The sequence below is a fragment of the Tupaia chinensis genome, unplaced genomic scaffold, assembly GCF_000334495.1.
Source record: "Tupaia chinensis unplaced genomic scaffold, TupChi_1.0 Scaffold000612_1, whole genome shotgun sequence".
Classification (NCBI taxonomy): Eukaryota; Metazoa; Chordata; class Mammalia; order Scandentia; family Tupaiidae; genus Tupaia; species Tupaia belangeri.
This window is the reverse complement of record NW_006160131.1, coordinates 4,366,191-4,385,828: the sequence shown is the minus strand read 5'-3', so window position 1 is coordinate 4,385,828 and position 19,638 is coordinate 4,366,191. Positions and strand designations below refer to the sequence as shown.

Sequence of the window (19,638 nt, the reverse complement as noted above, 5' to 3'; positions counted from 1 at the left end):
TTTTTAAAAAATCCGTCCCCCCCCGACCGATGAAGTCAGTGGGCCTGGGCGGGCGCCTGCCAAGGGGTGGCTGTGGGCAGGCTGCTGTGCTGGCTGGGCTGGCAGGAAGCCAGCAGCCCCGGAGCGTTTGCCTTGGACATGGAAGGTGGCCGTGTTGACCTCACCAAGCAGCCCTGGTGATCGAACCGTGCTTGCCCTGCTGCCCAGGGCCCTGCAGGAAGGGCCTCGGAGCGGTCGGTTCTGGCCTTACGTAACCAGACCACCCCAGGCTCTGCAGGCCGCGAACTTTCCACCCTGCCTACCGCCTCACCCTAGGTTGTGGGTGGCCCATGCACCCCGGGGAGCCTGGCCTCTGCTTATTCCGTTGAGGAAGACAGAGTATATTCTTGGGAGAGGCCTCCAGGGACCTTGGGTGAGCTCACCTTGGCACCACACCTGGGATTCACCTTCTCCTCGCTGAGCTCACCTCCAGGAGATTGCCACGGGTGACATCATCCCACAGTCCCTCCGAGGTGTGCAGAGGTTCAGCCTGGCCAGGTGGGAAAGGTGAGAGCTTCACGAAGTCTCACTGGGCAGGGAGGTGACGCCAGAGGCTCTCCCTGGGTGACCGCCTTGTTAACCACCCTGCAATTCATGACTCAGCAGCCCTCCAGTTCATGACTCAGCACCCTCCGGAGGTACACATTCAGGCTGGGTGGAAACCGGGTGCTGCAGGCCCAAGAAGGGCAGGTGGCTGTGGAGAGCCGGGCCTGTAGTTTAGCCCTCTGTGGCCCTGTCTGCTCTTCTCCAGCTGGCGCACTGACCCCCGTCTCCCCTCCCCACATGCTGCGGCCCCCGAGGGCCAGAGCCCCCCTCCTTTTCTCCCTGGACCCTGGGCACTGGGGAGAGGGAAGGGAGGCAGCCTGAGCTCAGTGTGAGGCAGGCCAGGTTGAGATTCCAGCTCAGCCATTTCCTGCTGTCTGACGTTGGGGTAGGACACACCCTCTCCAAACCTCAGTTTCCTAGTTTTAGAACAGAGACTGGGACATTCACAGAGGCAGAGGAGATAACATGGATGCGCACAGTAGGTCTCCCCCGGCTGAATGGGCAGGGGTCTAGCAGTCTGGGGTAAGCCGCTTCCGGTGGCCCTCAAAGGAAATAAGCCCTGCTGTCTTCCTGCAGCTGGGCACAAGTGGGGGGCCTTAGGGGAAACGAATTCTCTTGCCCCATCCTGGCTCCTCCTTTCCCATAGACGAGGCCACCTACACAGCTCCCTCAGAGTCTCATTGCTGTGGACAGGTCCCAGGGACCTAGGGACCTGTAAAGTTAGCCCAGCCACCTCACAGCTGGCCCTTCGGCCGCGCACCAGACCCAGCCTCAGGTTCGGCTCCCCTTCCCTGTGGGGCATTGTCTGGGAATCGGACATCCACTCGCCAGCCCCTCAGGTCTTCCCCCAGACACCTTGTGTCTGCACACCCACCGACTCAGACCCCACCCCGGGCTCCCAGGTCCTCCTCCCACAGCCAGGGGAGCCACGCCAACCCAGGCCTGACCACGAGTCTGAAGGCCGCGGCCGCCTGCCCTGACTCCTCACACCCAGCTCCCCTTTGCTCTGACACAGCAGCCATGGGCCCTACACTCAGTCCCCGACCCAGCCCAGCCGTGCCCTCCCACTTCCAGGCCCTCCCTGCGAAGGCCAGTCCCGGTAGAGCCCTTCATGGCAGCCGGCAGCCGTCCCTGCACCGATTGTATTTGGTGGCAGTGTGTTGGCTTAGGAGGTGAGCGACATCTGGGTCCCACGTCCCTAAGTCCAGTGAGGGCAGAGCCTACACCCGCCGGGTTCCTCACTGTCGCTGGTGCCTGAGAGGTAACAGGTGTCCAGGAAGCTCATTTGCCAGCAGGTCCGACGCTGTGGCCCTGTCCCTGGCAGCAAGGTGATACGGCTGGCTGTGGGGCCACCTGACTCCTGTCCATGGCTATTGTGCTCAACAGAATAACACCCCCTGTCCCCACAGATGTCTCTGTCCCTGTCCCTGGAACCTCTGGCTCTCACTTTAAATGGCAGAAGGAACTCACAGCTGCGGTCACATTAGGGTCAGAGATGGGGCGCTGGTTGTGGGTTACCCCAGTGAGCCTGACGCAGTCACACCTCTCAGAGGCAGGAGGTCGGCAAGGAGGAAAGGGGCTGTGCTGTGGGTTTTGCTGAAGGAAGAAGGGACCGTGAGCCTCGGTGGCCCCTAGAGGCTGAACAGGGTGAGAGCAGGTTTTCCCGGGAGCTTCTGGGAAGACCACGGGCCTCTGGACCCATTTTGGACATCTGACTGCAAGTGCAACTTGGTGTGTACAGCTGTTAGCCCAAGATGACCCACTGCAGCAGCCTTGGGAACTGACCAGCCCGTAGGCCATCACCCGGAGCTGGGTCCCAGGCCGTCACCCGGAGCCAGTCCTCTGTGAGGATGAGCACCTGGAATGCCAGCGCCCACCTGGGCGAGGGCCCTGGAGGAGGCACCGAGGTGCTCACTCTGTGCCTCTGGTGCTGGCCCTGGTCCCTAGTCAGACCCCTGTTTCTCTAGCAGTGGGTGGTGTGATCCTACTTAGCAGATGGGCACACAGAGGTGCATGTAGAAGGTGCCAGAGCCAGGATTTGAACTTGAATCTGTGCGCTCTGAAAGACGTGCTCTTCCCAGCACCTCACCCCTCCTCTAGATGCCAAGGCAGCTCTGAGGGCGGTCTGGCAGGACTGAGCACGGCACATCTTGCCCAGAAGGGAGTCTGGCTCATCTGAGTAGTGGTCACCAAGGAGGTGGCTCCTGACTGTCCCCTGAGGCCAGGTGGGTGCCCCCGTCTCAACGAAGGTGTCTGTCTTGTCTCCCTCAGCGTGAACGAGCTATACGTCGATGACCCAGACAAGGACAGCGGGGGCAAAATCGACGTCAGCCTGAACATCAGCCTACCCAACCTGCACTGCGAGCGTGAGTGCCCGGGCCCTCCGCGTGACAGGACACCACCGTGGGCAGGCATGGCGAGACGTGCCGGGCAGCTGCAGGCGACATGGAGCGTGTGATTCCAGGGACAGTGAATCACTCAGATGTTCTGGATAAGATGCACATGGGGGTCCCCTCTGGAGAGCCCCCTGTGTGCGTGCAGGAGGGAGGGGGATTGTCCCAGATGCGTTAGAGGCCAAGCCGAGATTCTGGTGCAGGTGCTGGGGGACAAGGCGGCAGGACAGGGCAGGCGGGTAGGAGGGTGCGTAGAGCCGTGTGTTCAGCCTGAGTCCCGTCGCAGCCCGGTGTCACAGGGAGATGTGGCATGTGAATGGCACCAGTTAGTCCCACCCAGCAGCGGGGGACCAGGCTGTCATCCTCCATGTCACTGTAGGGTGGTGTGCATGGGAACGTGGGGTCCCCTAACCACTCCAGCATCTCTAGGGAAGGGGCCTCCGGGCGGATGAGAGCAGCCAGCCCTGCAGAGCCAGAGCAGGTGCCCGGGCTGGAGGGGTGAAGGGGTGACCGTGTTGACAAGGAGGGGCAGACTTCCTCCCTACTTCACACTTGACTCTGTGTATCAGTTCGTTCTAAGCAGGACAAAGATTTACTTCGGTAACACAAGACTCGCCTGAAGTCCCATTTGGAGTCAGATCTGACTCCTTTGCTGGCTGAAACTATGTGACCTTGGCTCGGGGGCTGCGCTTGGCCGCGGTTTCCTCGTCCGCGATACGGGCAGAGCAGCCTCCATTGCCTGAGGTTGTCGGGAGGCTCCGATGGGATGGTGCGCAGGTCGGTTATGGAGTATCTGGTGTCCTCTCCCGGGCTGGGGCTCTAGCTGTCCCTCTGTCCAGCGTGACATGTCATCTGATGCAGCGCCTCCTCTGCACCCCTCCCATCTCACCACAGGGCACGGCTGGGAGCAGAACCTTGGGTGAGTCTCTGGGCAGAGATAGGGACAGATTTCAGCCTTGTTACTGTTTTTGGTGAGAATTACGTCACAATCCACAGTGGGCTCCAAGCCCAGGAACCTGTTGAAATAAGTCAGTTTTATTTTTAAACTATTTTTTTCCCTCTTTCTCTTAGAAAAATAATTTATCTGGCAGCTTCTCATTCAGGAGGATTGTGTCTTTGGAGCAAGGAAATTTTTAGTCAGACCAGAGGTCTGGAACCCGTGTGGCAGAGGAGGGAAGGGATGTGGTTCCAGGCTCTGTCCCAGCTCCCAGCAGAGACTGGGAGGGGCTGGGTGACCCAGGGCTCTGGCTGTGCGCCCTGTGCCCTGCTCCCCACTAGGCCCTGCCAGCTCTGCGGGGCTGTAACCCGAACCCAGGCAGCTCCTGGAACACTGGCTTTCCTTTTAAAGAACTTCCATTTTTATTATAGGGGGGAAAGGCATGCTAATCATCGCACCTCTGGAAAATCCAGAGAAGCAGAGAAGCCGCCCGTAACTCCTCCACCCGATGACAGTGTCGGTTGACAGTTGACATCATCCCGTCTAGCTGGCTTTCCTTTCTGTGCACGTCTCAACATGGCTGAGGTCGCGCTGCCATACGATCTCATATCCTGCTTTAAAAACTAATATTCTTTAGTGCACAACGAATACACAAGGGACTAGCAGATGGTGTAGTGGTTACATCACTGGACTCCCACATGGCCAACTGTGGTTCGAGTCCTGGACCCAGTGACTTGAAACTCACACCAAGCATATGTGCATGCATGCCTAAGATCCCGAGAGGAGAGTGGAGGAGAAGGGATTGCGGTGTGGCCATCCCCCCTGGGGGCGGGGGGGGATTTCTTTCTTTCTCACTATGTCTGTCTGTCTGTCTGTCTCTCTCTGGTGAGCACACATGCCCTAAGGCAAAAACCTCTATAAAAAAAAAGAAAGAAAGAAAAGGCACGAGGGACTGGTAGGTGCCATGGTGATTAAGACGCTAGACTCCTACATGGCTGACAGATTCAAGTCCCAGACCTGGTGGCTTGCTTTTTTACTTTCTCTCTCTCTGTCTCTCTCTGCTCAAATTAAAAAATAATAATAATGATGAATAAAGTTAAATAAAATAGTTCTTAAAAAAATAAAAGGACACGAATTCTAAACACAAAAATACATAAAGAAAACAATAAGAAATCATGTAAAAGCACCCCCCCCGCCCATCTTTCTCCCAGCCTGTTGTCCTCCTCCAAGAAGCCCCTCCTGGTGGGGACCGCCTGCCCCATCGCTCTGCGCGTGGGTCCATCTGTATGCAAACGTACATCGCGTGCGTGCGTTAGTTTTTACCTCATTGGGACCCTACTACTTGGGACCCTTCTGGGTGTTCTTATTTTTTCAGCTAATATCTTGGGGTGGTTCTTATATTTCTCAAAATAAGAGTCCAACAGTGACAACAGCTACATTGATTAAGCTCGTGCTGTGGACCAGGCTGTCCTGAATTCTGTTGTTCTGGTTTTGGGTTTGTTTTTGTTTTTTTGTTTTTTTTTGGTGGTGGTGGTGTTCTTTTTTCAATTTTGGAGGGCACATGCACTCACCAGAGAGAGAAAAGGGAGAGAGAGGAAGAGAAAGCACCCCCCCGTGGGGCGCATACCCACCGGTCTTCTCTCCTCCCTTTGTCTGTCCGGTGAGACTTTCTGTGCACACAGGACTCGGCACCTTATCAAGCCCGACCTAGAGCCGTGGGGTCAGCCAGGCCTTAGCCACCAGGCAGTGGAGCCAGCCTCACTCAGCCATGCCGAGGCGCTGGGATGACAGGTTCTTCGAGGAGAGGTGCTGAAGGGCTCTGGAGCAAGGCTCCCTGGCGCCTGACCGAGCTCCACTGTCTCTTAGCTTTGAGATCTCTGCGCCTCAGTTTCCCCAGATGCAGAATGGATAATACGGTCTTCCCCACAGAGACCTTGAGAGCGTTCTTACATAAAGGGCGCTCAGAGGCACGTCTCGTGTATCTAAGGTTCGTTTTTGTTTTCTTTACTCCTCACACCCAGCTTATGGTGGAGGCGGACACCTGGGCACAGTAGGTAACTCGCTGAGTTCCCAGGGCGAGCACAGTAGCTGCTGCCCGGCTCTGCCCTCCGTCCCCACATGGAGCTCTCGCCCGTTCTCCGTGCTCCGCACCCCTGCACGGTGCGGCGGTACTGGGGCTGCTTTTGCTGTCGCGGGTTCAGATAAGGTCGCCCAGAGCAGCCCCGCACGCTGCTAGGGAGTGGGCCCTGGGGGCGGGCCTGCAGAGGCCAGGACCTGCTTGCGTTTCTTTTCACCTTGGCCTTAGAGCATCACATGCCCCACGTACCGCGGGCCCACGAGCGTCCCCCTGATGGCTGCATCATATTCCCTCTGTCGGTGGGCCCTCACGGAGTCCCACCCTTGAGGGGGAATGTGGGGTGGTCCGCGCCTCCCCTTCCCCGGTTGGCGTGTTGTTCTATGCTCCCGGCTCTCGGAAGGAGCCTCCGTTGTGGCGCCCCCACGGGGAATTCCTGCCTGAACGTGGCTTACAGGGATCCCCCACAGTTGACATCGACTTGGAGACTGGGAAGCATGTTACAGATGGGGAAGTCGAGCCACAGTGCGCAGACGGAGTCCCAGGGGAATCGGGGCAGGCCGGTGCTCTGAGGACCTGGGAGAGCAGCGGGCTCCTAGAGGGCAGGGCCGTCGTTCCCCGGGGCCTGTGCGTCCAGCGGCTTCATAAGGAACGGGCCTTGGCAGAGGCAGGCAGGCATGAGCAGGTGAGGCGGACCGAGTGCTGCAGCCTGTCACCTGTTGTCCGGGGTCTGCTGAGATACGAGAAGGCCCGGTGTTCCCTAAACACTTTCCAGTTCTGTGAGCCAGACCCCGTTCGAGGCATTTCTACCTGTGATGTATTTGATCCTCGGGGCCCTCCAAGGAAGGTCCAGTTATCACTCCCATTTTACAGAGGAGGCAGCTGAGGCGTCAGGAGTAAGTGCCTGGGCGGAGGTCGTGCGGCCGTGGGAGGCAGGGCCAGGACTCCCATAACCAGCCTTGCAGACCCCACGGTCTCGGCCCTTAACCACCACCCTCCCTCAGCCTCATGGCTAGCGGAGTCGCCTCCTGCACCCACGGTCCCCGGTCCCCGGCCCCATTAGCTGCTACTGACCCCAATCTCTTCCCGCTTACTACGCAGGCACTAGGAGGGGCTTTATGGCTGTCCCTGGGCATTGAGTGTTGGGAGGGTCATGCCCTCTTGGCTGTGTGATCGCGTTCCCTCTGTGGGAAAACTTCCTCTCTGTGGCTCCAGACCTCAAACCGGGAGCTTCTGGAATTCTTGAAGGAGTTGGCATGTCCATAGAGTGGTCAAAAGGGCACAGGGGCCTGGACTCCTATGTAGCCGACTGCAGTTCAAGTCCCAGACTGGCAGCTTAAAACTCATACCAGGCACATGTGCGTGCGTGCCCAAGATCCCGGGAGGAGAATGGAGGAGAGGGGACTGCGGCGTGGCCATCCCCCCTGGAGGGTGATTTCTCGCTTTCTGTCTCTGTTTCTTCGGCTAGCGCACATGCCCTGTAGCAAAAATCTCTCTAAGAAGGGGGAAAAGGCTCCACAGAGGAGGGGACATCCCAGCCTCCGTCTCCTTGGGCTTCTGTGACTTTCTCCTCCCCCTTGGCTCCCACAGTGGTCGGGCTGGACATTCAGGATGAGATGGGCCGGCACGAAGTGGGCCACATCGACAACTCGATGAAGATCCCGCTGAGCAACGGGGCGGGCTGCCGCTTCGAGGGGCAGTTCAGCATCAACAAGGTACGAGACCCCGCGGTGCCCTGCTCTGCCCCCGCCCCCTCTTCCTCGGAAGCACGTGTCCACCTGGTCACACTGGATGAGCCCCGACAAGTTGAGGGGCCATGTCCGGCCATTCACCAGCCTGTCACCGCCCTCATCTGCTGAGCGTCTGGACGGGGCTCCGGGCTCTGAGGTTCTGAGCTTCTGAAGGCTGGGTCAGGAAGGGGCTACGCTTCCCCCATGCGGGGACAGTGGCTGGTAAGAAAGCCTTGACGTTTGCAGCCCAGTCCTGGGTGTCAGCTGCAGCTGTGCTCTCTGTTGGCCAAGCAGGCTGAGGCTCCACCCTTCTTAGCCTCCGGAGTTGACGTCTTTAAGTTGAGCGTGATGGTATAGAATTTGTTTGAGGATTAAGTAAATGAATCCACATTCGTGCAGTCTTTCAAGAAAAGGTCACTGAGCACCAGGGTCAGCGGCCAGCTCTGGGGCCGTGAGGCAAACAGAGGGACCAAGTTCCTGGGCCGGGGAGCTGCCACCCTGGTGGAGGGATGCTTTCCACGGGTGCTGGGTGCCGTGGGGGGGGGTAGACAGCAAGGGGAGGAGCGAGCTGGGCGGCTCCTGGGCACCCCGGCAGCTCCTACGCACCGTCAGGTCGCCACTGCTTCACCCCCAGAGCCGAGATCTTCCCATCATTTGGGATTCCCATAGACGTCCATGGGCAGGTGTTAAACTGGAAGTTGATGGCATGATCTGGGGTTCAGGAGAGTGTTCTGGGCGGTAGGCATCCATATAGGAGAGGTGGCGTTGGAAGTCACAGGTCCAGGTCCACAGGTGCTGCTCAGAGTGAGGCTGACCGACCAGCAGCTCCGGGTCTTCAGGAAAGCCAGTCCCAAGCCCCACCTCGGATCTGTGGAGTCCGTCTTATAACCAGTGGGATTAGGCCGCTTCGTGTTATGCTAACAGAACACCACATGGGGGATTTATCAGCAGCACACACTTACTTGGCTCCCCGTTCTGGAGGTGCGGACCAGGAGAATGGCACCTGTACCAGGTGAGGGTCTTTGTGCACTGTCATTCCATGGAGGGAACAAGCCCCTTCCTGAAATGACAGTAGTCCATCAGAGCCCTTGGGGAACTTTGGGGCCACATTCAAACCTTAGCACAGGGCTTCTGAGAGAGTCTGACTCCATTAACATGTGCAGATCACGGGTTGGTCTAAGCAAGGTTCCCTAGGAGAGCCTGGAGCCTGCTCTAGACCTGGAGTCCACAGGGATCCCCGCCGAGTGTGGAGAGAATTCGGTGGGTGCACGAACTTGAATGGGAAAAAAAATGACGTTTTTATTTTTAGTAGAATAAATACAGCACTTCCTTCCGTGACGAACGTAGGCAGCACACTGGAGCAGAGCTAGCAGCGCCTGTCGGAGCCAGGACCGCCGACAGCATCTCACAGTACTGTGGTTGCGGGTGATCTCGAGCCTGCTTACATTCCCCCATCTCCGCGCTGCTCGGAAATTGCAGCCTTCCTTGGCTCATCCCTACATCTCGTTATTTTATGAATTACTGAAGAAGCACATTCAAGCATTTTAAATGATTTTTGTAATTTTAAATATGCAGTTTTTTTTCCCTTCGTACTCTTACATATTTTATGTGTTAAAAACATTTTAAGCTTTTTTTTTTTTTTTTTGTCAGGGAGATTTTTGAGATAGGGTATGTGTGCTCACTGGAGAGACAGAAAGAGACAGAGACAGAAAGCAAGAAATCACCCCCGGAGCGGGGATGACCATGTCACAATCCCTTCTCCTCTGTTCACTTCTTGGGATCTTGCACACACACACACACATGTGTTCAGCCTGAATTTAAAGCCACCACGTCCAGGACTTGAACCATGGTCAACTATGTGGGAGTCCAACAACATAAATGTTATGTCATCTGCTGGTCCCCATTTTAAGCATTTAAACACAGGCGGTATCAGACTGGAAATGCATCATCCATGGCATCAAAAGCATTAAGAACCTAAGGTACAAGGCCAGCAGGTGGCCTGGTGCTTAGGGCGCTTATAACCAGTGGTATTAGGCCCTTTCGTGTTGTGCTAACAGTGCTCCCACATGGCCGACTGCAGGTTGAGCCCTGGACTGCTGGCTTGAAAATTATACCAGGTGCATGTGCATGCCCAAAATCCCAGGAGGACAAGGGATGGCAGCATGGCTGTCCCCCTGGGGGTGACGTCTCACTTTCCCTCTCACTGTCTCTCTGTCTCTCTTCAGTGAGTGCATGCACCCTATGGCAAAAACCAGAAAGAAAAATGAGACCCTAAGGTAGGAGAGAAATGCAGTTTGAGGATGGCGCTGGTGCACTCCATCCTTTAGAAGTAGGGAGGTGAGAGGAGTAGCAAAGGATGAGAGCAGGTGCTGTCAGGGAGGAGGACAGGGCTGGATGGCTCTGGGACCCAGAAGAGAACCTAGAGTTGTCCCTTGGCATCTGAGGGTGAAGGGCGCCAGGACTCCTGTGGATACCCAAATCTGCAGATGCTCAATGGCTTCATTTATTTGCAAACTCTCCTGTGTTTTTTAAGCTCTTTGTAAACTGCTGGATGGTTTGTGCAGTTGGCAGAGAGCGACAGACAGAGGCAGACAGAGGCAAAAAGCCCTCACGGGGTGAGGTCACACCGCTGTCCCTTCTCCTCCATTTCTCCACCCTGTTGGAATTTGGGGCATGCGCACACATACACATTCGACATGTTTTTTAAGCCACCGTGTCCAGGATGCAAACCGTGGTCCACCATGTGGGACCCGACTTCTTTAACCACCTGGCCGTCCTTATCGCCCATCAACAGAATGTCCTGATGGCCTCATCAGTTGGCAGCCACCATCAGCTGGGTATAAATGTGCTTCCAAAATGCGCACGAAGGATGTCCAGAAAACGGTCTTCCCTGGTCAGGGACAGGCCGGGAATTATGGAAGGTCTCAATAGCTCTCAGATTATGGTTAACTCTTAGTGGGGTTTTTTTGTTGTTGTTTTAAGAATCATTTATTTAATTTTATTCATTCATTTATTTTAATTTGACCAGAGAAAGAGAGGCACACAGAAAAAAGGAAAGTGAGAAAGCAAGCCACCAGGTCTGGGCCTCGAACTGTGGTCAGCCATGTGGGAGTATCCGGTGCCCTTACTACCATGCCACCCGCTGGCCCTTTTGGGGGTTCTTACCTGTCCCTGTCTGCGTACTGACTGAGTTAGTCGTCACAATAGCTATGAGGAGCCTGAGACACAGAGGAGTAAGTGATCAGCCAGGATGTGGGCCCAGGCAGCCCCAGAGCCCCAGCTCTTTACCCCAAGCCCGCTGCTGTTGCCCGTTCTCCCACCACCTCGGTCCCATGTGCTATGACCACCGTGCCTGCGTGACTGCAGGTCACAGCCCAGCCACCCTCTGCCCCCAGCCCTCAGAGGGAGTGGAAACTCCATCCACGCTCCCAGCCGCTCTCCCTGTTAGGGACTCATGCCTTCGAGGGGCTGCCCGGCGTCCAGAGTGCTCAGATCAGGGAGGCAGCGGGGACAATGCGCCATGACGGCGAGGTCAGCCTTGGGCTGGACTCGTGCACAGTCCTCCAGGAAGTGGCTGCAGCCAGGCATCCAAGTTCAGAGTGAGGAGACCACGTGGCCATCCCACTTCAGCAGCCAGCACCCCCACCCCTGGGCGGAGGGCAGGATGCTCCCTGTTTTTAAAATTCATCGAGATGCTGACGTAGGTCCCTAAGTCACAGCTCTAAAAGAGTCGTCGTTTTTCTCCAGCCCAGCGTGTGCTGGCATGAGTCACCACCTGAGATGGCTCTGCCGGGGAGCGGAGTAGGCTCCTGAGTCAGCCTGGCGGCCGGCGGGTGGCAGAGCTCAGGAGGCAGCCTTCCTGAGTCACTTCACTCCAGGAGCAGGAGGCCAGCTCGGGAGCAGGCCGGTGTCACAACATGGAGAAGCCCTGGAAGGGTGGCCATCCAATTCTTCCTTCTAGGGGTGACAGGCCACAGGGACCTCAGTTCCACTCGCATCATGCGAGTGTCTGGTGACAAACATGTACCCACATATTGTCTGCGGCGCTTGCAAGGCAAGTGGGCCCTTGCAGTGCCTGCGCTGGTCCCTCTTCAGGGGCCCTCTTCTGTCGGTGCTGGTGACAAACGTGTTGACCTGACAAACCCGACCCCACAGTGATGGCTGCTTTGCACACCTCAGCTCGTGTAAGCCTCCCAGGGACCCGCTGTGGTTTCTACCCCCCATTGCTGACGGGGAAACATGCACAGAGTGGGGAAACTGACCCAGCACGCAGAAAGATAAAGTGACTCCTTCAAGGTCACAGGTTGGAAATGAGAAGCCGGCTGCAAAGCCCCCTGCCCCCTGCCTGGATCACACAGGACGAGCCCTGCACCCCCACTCCTGGGCAGCCACCCAAACTCCTGACGCTCCCGAAATTCCTCCCGCAGGTCCCAGGCAACTTCCACGTGTCCACACACAGCGCCACGGCCCAGCCACAGAACCCGGACATGACGCATGTCATCCACAAGCTCTCCTTTGGGGACACGCTGCAGGTGAGCCGGGACGCTCGGAGTGGTGCGGGTATCCGGGGCTGTGTCAGCCTGTGCCCCGTGCCCTCCTGTGCACAGGGATGCCTTCCTGCGGGCTCGCCCCCTCTGAGTGAGGTCTGAGCAGCAGCTCCCTGTCCTTCCTTCTGAGTGTGGCTGAATTTCTGGAGCTCGGACTGAGGCCTGGGGAGAGGGACCCGCCTTCAGTGACCAAGGTCATGGTGCCGGGGCTTTCTCTGTGCTGGTGCAGTCTCATGAGTAGGTGGGAGCACCCCATTTTACAGATGTGGGGGCTGGACCCCAAGGAGCCGTCCGACTTGAACCCACCCCACTCCCCCATGCCATCTGCCTTATGCAAAGTGCCCATCCCTGTGCACGAGGCGGAGTGTGGGGGTGAGTATTCCGAGCATCCTCCTCGCTCAGGTCCAGAGGGCCCCCTTCGGCAGACCCGGCCAGCAGCCCGGTGCCACAGCAGTGCCGACGGCACCAGCAGGCTCTTGGCTCTAGACGCCAGCCACCTGCCCTCTGCCAGCACAGGCAGTGGGTCTCAAAGTCCCCTCTCCCCCCTCTCTATGGTGACCCTGCAAGTCAGCTCTCCTACGGCCCATTTTACAGAGAAGGGCAGGAGGCCACTGCTGTGCGCCGGCTGCTGGGACGGAGCCCAGGATCCTCACCGCCCTGCTCACTGAGGCTCCTCACTTCCTGGCTGGGGCCACTTGACGGGTACCCTGCAGGCATGGCGATGTGCCACGGCCCACATTGGCCCACGCTGGCCCACAGCCACGTGTGCACATACACCATAATGACACATGTGCACACATCTGTTCAGAATAAACACACGCTCGAAGCTGTGCCCTAACATCCGTGTGCTTGTACAAATACCCCAGGGCTCATCCCTGGACACACACACACACACACAGCCTCTCCCAGGTTAGACCCTCTCCAATACAGACACATGCACGCACCTGTCCACACTCTTATTCACACGTATGAACCACTCACAGCAAGATCACCTGGCCATGGGTTGGATGCTTTCTGTGCACCGAGCACTGCTTGCCAAGCACCGAGCCACATGCCCAAGGTCACACAGCTCCTCAGTGGCACAGTCAGGATTCACAGCCAGTCTCTGCACCACGCCACACTCCTCCAGCCTTGCATGTGCTGCCTTGCTCAGTCTCCGCAGAAACCTCCCGAGCATGCTAGGCAGGGCGGTTTTTTCCTCATCAGGATCAGAGAGGTTCCCCAACTTGTCAGAGGTCACACAGCGTGTTGCAGTGACGAATAACAATGCAGGGCTCTCACGCCCACTCTCACGTGGAGGGGTGATCAGGTGTCAGGACACACGTCGACGTAGACCCGGGAAAGCCAAAGACGAGGGGAGCACCGGCACCGAGTTCCAGATGGCCTCGGGCAGGCCACAGGGCACACCTGAACCTGGGAACCAAGGGAGGGCTTCCCAGAGGAGGCGACGCCTAAACCAAGCCTTGGAGGAGAGGGATGTGACCAGGAGCAGGGCGGGGAGCTGGGGCCCAGGCACGGGGCATCCTCACATCAGCCCTCACTAGAGCACCCGCTCCGTGGCCATCAGCTGGTCATTTTCATGTACATCCCCTGCGTGTTTCATGTGCAAGACCCTTATGGTCACCGTTAGAAAACGGATTAGTAAGTGACCAGAATAACACTGAGTACATGAGGTGCCGCGGCTGCAGGAGGGGCTCCTCGGGGTGGCCGAGAGGGCTGAGCACATCCACCTGACAGGGAGTGGGGTTGGTGTGGGGCCGCCGGGGTCAGGTCGGGGTCGGGGACCGACCTGCCCGCTGTGCCCGTGAGCAAGATGAGGCAGGAGGGGAGGGATGGCCAGGCTCAGCCTGGCAGGTTGGAGGGAGGGGACGCTACCTCGTGTTGCTGGTGTGGGCGGCATCAGGACAGCAACAGCCCTGAGCTTAGCCACCAGCGTGGGGGACATCAGACGTAGGGCTTGTCCACGCTGGATGTCTGAGCACCTGCTGCGTGCCAGCCCGGGTGAGGACACGGAGGGCCCAGCCCACGTGGCGCTTCTAGGAGAGGAAGGCAGATGTTAATCGACCGTATAGTCAGGTGAGGTGACGCGGTGGCACCAGCAGTGAGGGGAGACAGCCTAGCACGCTCGTCTTTGCGACACCCGCCATCCCAGGTACAGAGTTACAGTCAGGGGGCCAGCCAGCGGTGTAGTGTTAAGCGGCTGATCCCACACGGCCGGCTACGCAGCCAAGTCCTGGGGACGGCAGCTTGAAGGGCACGCTGGACACGTGTGTGTGGGTGCCCGGAATCCCGGAAGGAGGGGTGCGGTACGATCATTCCCCACGGGGATGCCTTCTCACTTTCTCCTCCCTCCCCAAGTGCACATACCCTCTGGCAAATTAAAAAAAAAAAAAAAAAAGGAGGAGAAGGAGGAGGAGGAGAAGGAATAGAAGAAGAAGGGGAGAGAGGGAGGGAGGGAATGTTCAGACTCAGTCCCAAGAGAACAGACCAATGGCTTTCCTTGCCTTGTGGCTCACTAAGCCTACAGTCCTGTTAAATGCTCATAAACACCAGCTACCTGCAACCGGGGTCAGGGGTCAGGCCCCTTCTGCTGCCCCCCACCCCAGAGTGGCCCTCTGCAGGAATCCGGCCCCACCTACCTCCTTGGTCTCCCCTGCTCCCCACACCTCACCTTGGGCGCTGTTCCTGTCTCCTGGCTCAGGCCTTTGCACGTGCTGTTGCCTGCTTAACTCCTGCTTTCCCCCAGATGGCAGTGTCAATGTCACTTCCTACAGGAAGCCCTCAGGGTATCTAGCTCAGGAGCCCTGTTAGCCGCACTGTGTGGCCTTGTCTTGCTTCAGAGGCTTCTTGTGGCTGATCTGATTTCTCGTCGTCCTCTGAGAGGAGGTGTAATGTGGCCTTCAGTCTCACTACTCAGGATCCCCTGCCAGGGGGACATGGCCCTGCTGGCTGCCGTGAGGCGGTGTCTCCACAACTGTTCTGCGTCCCTGCATCAGACAGGGCTAAATGCTCATAAACACCAGCTACCTGCAACCGGGGTCAGGGGTCAGGCCCCTTCTGCTGCCCCCCACCCCAGAGTGGCCCTCTGCAGGAATCCGGCCCCACCTACCTCCTTGGTCTCCCCTGCTCCCCACACCTCACCTTGGGCGCTGTTCCTGTCTCCTGGCTCAGGCCTTTGCACGTGCTGTTGCCTGCTTAACTCCTGCTTTCCCCCAGATGGCAGTGTCAATGTCACTTCCTACAGGAAGCCCTCAGGGTATCTAGCTCAGGAGCCCTGTTAGCCGCACTGTGTGGCCTTGTCTTGCTTCAGAGGCTTCTTGTGGCTGATCTGATTTCTCGTCGTCCTCTGAGAGGAGGTGTAATGTGGCCTTCAGTCTCACTACTCAGGATCCCCTGCCAGGGGGACATGGCCCTGCTGGCTGCCGTGAGGCGGTGTCTCCACAACTGTTCTGCGTCCCTGCATCAGACAGGGCAGGAGGCCTGCATCCCTGGGACACCCCCCCCCGGGCTCCCCACAGGCCTTTCAGAGAGCCACAGGGTCTCGGGAGGAGCATGCCAGGCTGCAGTCCCGCACCTCCCGTGGTGTTCCATGTGGCTTAGCGGGAGATCAGGCTTGGAGTCAGGCAGACCCGGGTCCAGTTTGGCTTAGCCACTACCAGCTGCAGAGGGTTGGTGCCTTTCCTAGACTTGGTCTGCCATCCTGCCAAATGGGCTCCATCATTCACCGCTCGGGCGTTGAATGCGATGACAGGAGGTGACCAGGACCGCGCAGCACCAAGGGGCTCCAGGAGGCAGGCAAGTGCCTGCTGTGTGCCAGGCCCCGCTGCCCTCGCTCCCCACAGCCCCTCTGCCAGACAGACCTCGCCCATGCCCTGTGCATGTGGGCGCGGTCCCTAGACCAGGTGGCACTGGCTGGTCTGGCATGGAGTCCAGGGGACTGTCCCTCACTGTTTCTCCACAGGTCCAGAACGTCCATGGAGCTTTCAACGCCCTCGGGGGAGCGGACAGACTCACCTCCAACCGTACGTACCCAGCCGCGAGGCCCCTGCTCCGGGTCCCTGGTCTAGTGGGCGGGTTATGGGGGCAGGCAGAGGGCCGGGTACTTGCCAAGCTCTCACTGCAAGCCAGGCACGCTGACACCCTGCTCCCGGCCAGCTGGTGCGGAAGACCATACTCTCCTCACCTCATGGAGAGGGGAAGAGAGGCAGCTCGTCCCCGTCCCGTCCCCGTCCCCGTCCCTGTCCCCATCACTGCTACTCATCGTTCTCAGCCGACATTACCTGAGGCCCCTCGGGCGATGGCAGAGGCAGAGCCATCCTGGCCCCGAGTCCCACGGTCAGAACAGTCTGTGGGGGCCAGTCAGGCCTGACCACACCCCACCCTCCTGCTGGAGCCCATCCATGGCCCCTCTCGGTGTCCTCCCCCACCTGGCTGCGGGAAACCTGGCCCAGATTAAAGGGAAAGTCACAGTCCCCCACACAGACGAGAGTGTGTACGTGTGTATGCACACCCATCCACAAGCACACGCGCGCACACACACACTCTCACATGGGCCTTGGACACGTGCACAGGATGGGCTGGGAGGCGGTCTGCTCGGACAGACCACCTGCTGGATGCTGCTGGACCCGCTGCCCTGCCCGCCCCCTCCTCACCGAGCCGCCCTCCAGTGCGTGGCTGTCCTCCCTGTTCCCTAACACGCCCGCTGTCCCACGCTCAGGAACCCCTGCCAGGGGGGAGCACCCCACCACCTGCCCAGCAGCTCTGGCACTTCCCTGCCCTGCATGCTGCGGACACCCTTGTCCATGAGCAGAGCCATTCTGACTTCCCGAGCCCTGGACAGCAGTGACCCACCTGGCGTTGCGGCTGCCATGTTGTCTGACTGCAGCGTGTGCTCCCCTGTGACGGGCACGGTCACCCGGCCCTCGCCCCTGCTGCGCCCTGCGTCTTGTCCGTCGTTCGGTTTGGACTACCGCCTGGGCCTCGGAAGTGTCCGTGTTTGCTGTTACCCAGTGTGGCGGGGCCGGTGAGGTCCTGAAACTGACGGCTGTGCAGCCGGGCCTCCTCGGTGACGGCGTGCTGCCTGTTGTAGTGAGCTGTCTGGCCGTGGTTCAGGCAGGTGATTCTGTGTGGTCGCCTGGTCGTGGTTGGGTGACGTTTTTCCAGCGACAGGCCATTCGTGTCCTTGTGCAGCGAGAATGGGCCCTCTGGCTGTCCGGTAGCGGAAGAGGGCCGAGCTGAGAAGGCCCAGCATGTGCAGAGTCTGAGGCTGAGGGTGCAGATGGAAGCACGCCTACTCTGGGACCAGTGACGAAAGTCACCTCAGGTCGGCTGACGTGGAAAGAAGAGCATTCGGTCAAGCAGCGGCAGTCGGGGTGGGCTGGTCCCGCTCCATCCCCACTTAGCACCATCACCTTTGCAGGTCCCTCTGTGCCCCAGTGTTCCCATGAAGGCTGCTGTCTCTTTTGGGTCTCGGCTCAGACGCCACCTCTGAGACGCCCTCCCTGACCACCCTGTCTCGTGTAGCTGCCACCCCTGGTGACAACCCTGCTCTCCCTCTCTCACCCCACTCTGGATTATCTCGTTCTTCTAGGCTGCGCACTCTGCCATCTCTCCCACTAGAACATGGGCTCCGTGAACCCGGGGACTCTGCCGTGCCCACTGCTCTGTCCCCAGGAAGCCGGCCCAGAGTCTAGCACATAGTAGGTGCATAAGAGGGGCTAAGAGGTGATCAGCGGTCACCCCAGGAGCCCCCTGAGGAGGAGCCCCTGCTCGATGGAGGTCCAGGGGCGGTGAGACCTTGGGCTCCAGGATCCCGCTTCTCCGTTTCCCAACCCGTGGTCTTCAGGAAGTCATTTGGCTCCTCTGAGCCTCCGTCTCTGCGTCCATAGTAGGGAGTCTGGCCACAGGGTGCTGGTGAAAGGCCTGGTGCGTGGCCTGGCACACCAGGCGTGCTCAGTGAGCACTGGCCACGCTGCCCTGTCCCCAGCTCCTGAGTCAGGAATGGGAGCCCGAGGGCAGACTGAGGAGAGCTTTCTCGTGCAGAACTGGGCCCTGTGCTGAGGACTGAGCAGTTCAGTCATTCCGTGGGACCCGAGGTGTCAGCTGAACCTAAAGGAGCTTGTCGAACATGCACGCACGTGCACACACACACACACACACACACACACACACACACACACACACACACACACACACACACACACACACACACACACACACACACACACACACACACACGGCTTAAAATGCAGACTGTGGGCCCCACCCGGGTGGTGGAGTAGAGGCAAAACAAGACCGGCCATGCATTGGCAGCTGTCGAAGCTGGAAAGTGGTTCATCACGGGATTTCTTATGCTCGAACATCCCGTAGCTGTTCAGTGGAAGGCAGCATGGGAGGGAGGAAGCCGGTGTGAGGGAGTGTGGGCCCGCCTGGGCGAGGCGACTGGCGAGGGGCCCCACGGTGTCTCCGGTGGGCATTTGGCAGGTGGCGTCAAAGGCTGGGAAGTGGCCACTGCCTCAGGGCATTGGAGCTGCTCCCAGGAGAGGAAGCCGAGGGGTTAAGAGAGTGCGGAGACCTCAGGCGTGCTCACTCGCCCTCGTTCGCCGGGTGAAAACAGGAGCTGTCAGTGCCCCGCTCCGCCGGCTGGTGAGGTGGCGTCCTGTACATCCCCCGTGGGAGGTGTGTGGCCACTGACCCTGCGGGCCTCCAGCAGTCAGGCCACACACGGAGCCCCTACGATGTATGCCAGGTGCCGGCTGGGTTGTGGGGGTACGGGCCTGACGGGGATACGAAGTGATCCTATTGCAGGGAGATGTAAGCATATGTGTGGGCCAGGAGGTGGCACCGTGGTGACACAGCTGCACCCACGTGGGAAGGACCATGCTCACTGGCCCGTGGGCTGAGCTGGCAGAGACCAGGGCGGACAGTGGTGTGAAGACCCCGCTGGGGTGCCTGTCTCTCTCTGTGTCTCTGTCTCTCTCTCTCTCTCTCATGGAAGAAATGCATCGAAAACTAAAGGCTGGCCCATTGTCTGGTGGGTAAGGGAGCCACGTCCTATGTGGTTGACTGCAGTTCGCGTGCTGGCCCCGGTGGCCCCACTGGGTGCGTGTGCATGCCCAAATCCTGCCAGGAGGGTGAAATGGAGAAGGAGGGACTGTTGTGTGATCGCACCCCGTTGGGAAGTGCTGGCTCGCTCTCTGTCTCTCCATCTCCCTCTCTGGTGAGCACTTGGGCCCTCTGGCGATTAAAGAACAATAAGTCTGTGTTTAGGTGGGAAGTTCGCTCATGAGAATCTGACCCACTGTTTTCTGAGTCTCCTGCGTGGTTTTGACTTCCCTGCGTGGCCACCTGCACCGTGCATGGCTGTCAGCAG

At 58.7% G+C, this 19,638-nt stretch overlaps 1 protein-coding gene across 5 annotated transcripts in view; it reads left to right on the top strand.

Annotated features, from left to right (window-relative positions):
* The window catches only part of ERGIC1 (endoplasmic reticulum-golgi intermediate compartment 1), a 102,355-nt gene that overhangs the window by 65,161 nt on the left and 17,556 nt on the right, over positions 1–19,638 (top strand). For all 5 annotated transcript variants that reach the window (XM_006158906.2, XM_014591742.1, XM_006158907.2 and 2 more), the window contains exons 4-7: positions 2,857–2,951; positions 7,580–7,704; positions 12,147–12,251; positions 16,228–16,288. In XM_006158906.2, coding sequence (XP_006158968.1) covers positions 2,857–2,951; positions 7,580–7,704; positions 12,147–12,251; positions 16,228–16,288 — 386 coding nt within the window. The remainder of the gene's footprint in view (positions 1–2,856; positions 2,952–7,579; positions 7,705–12,146; positions 12,252–16,227; positions 16,289–19,638) is intronic.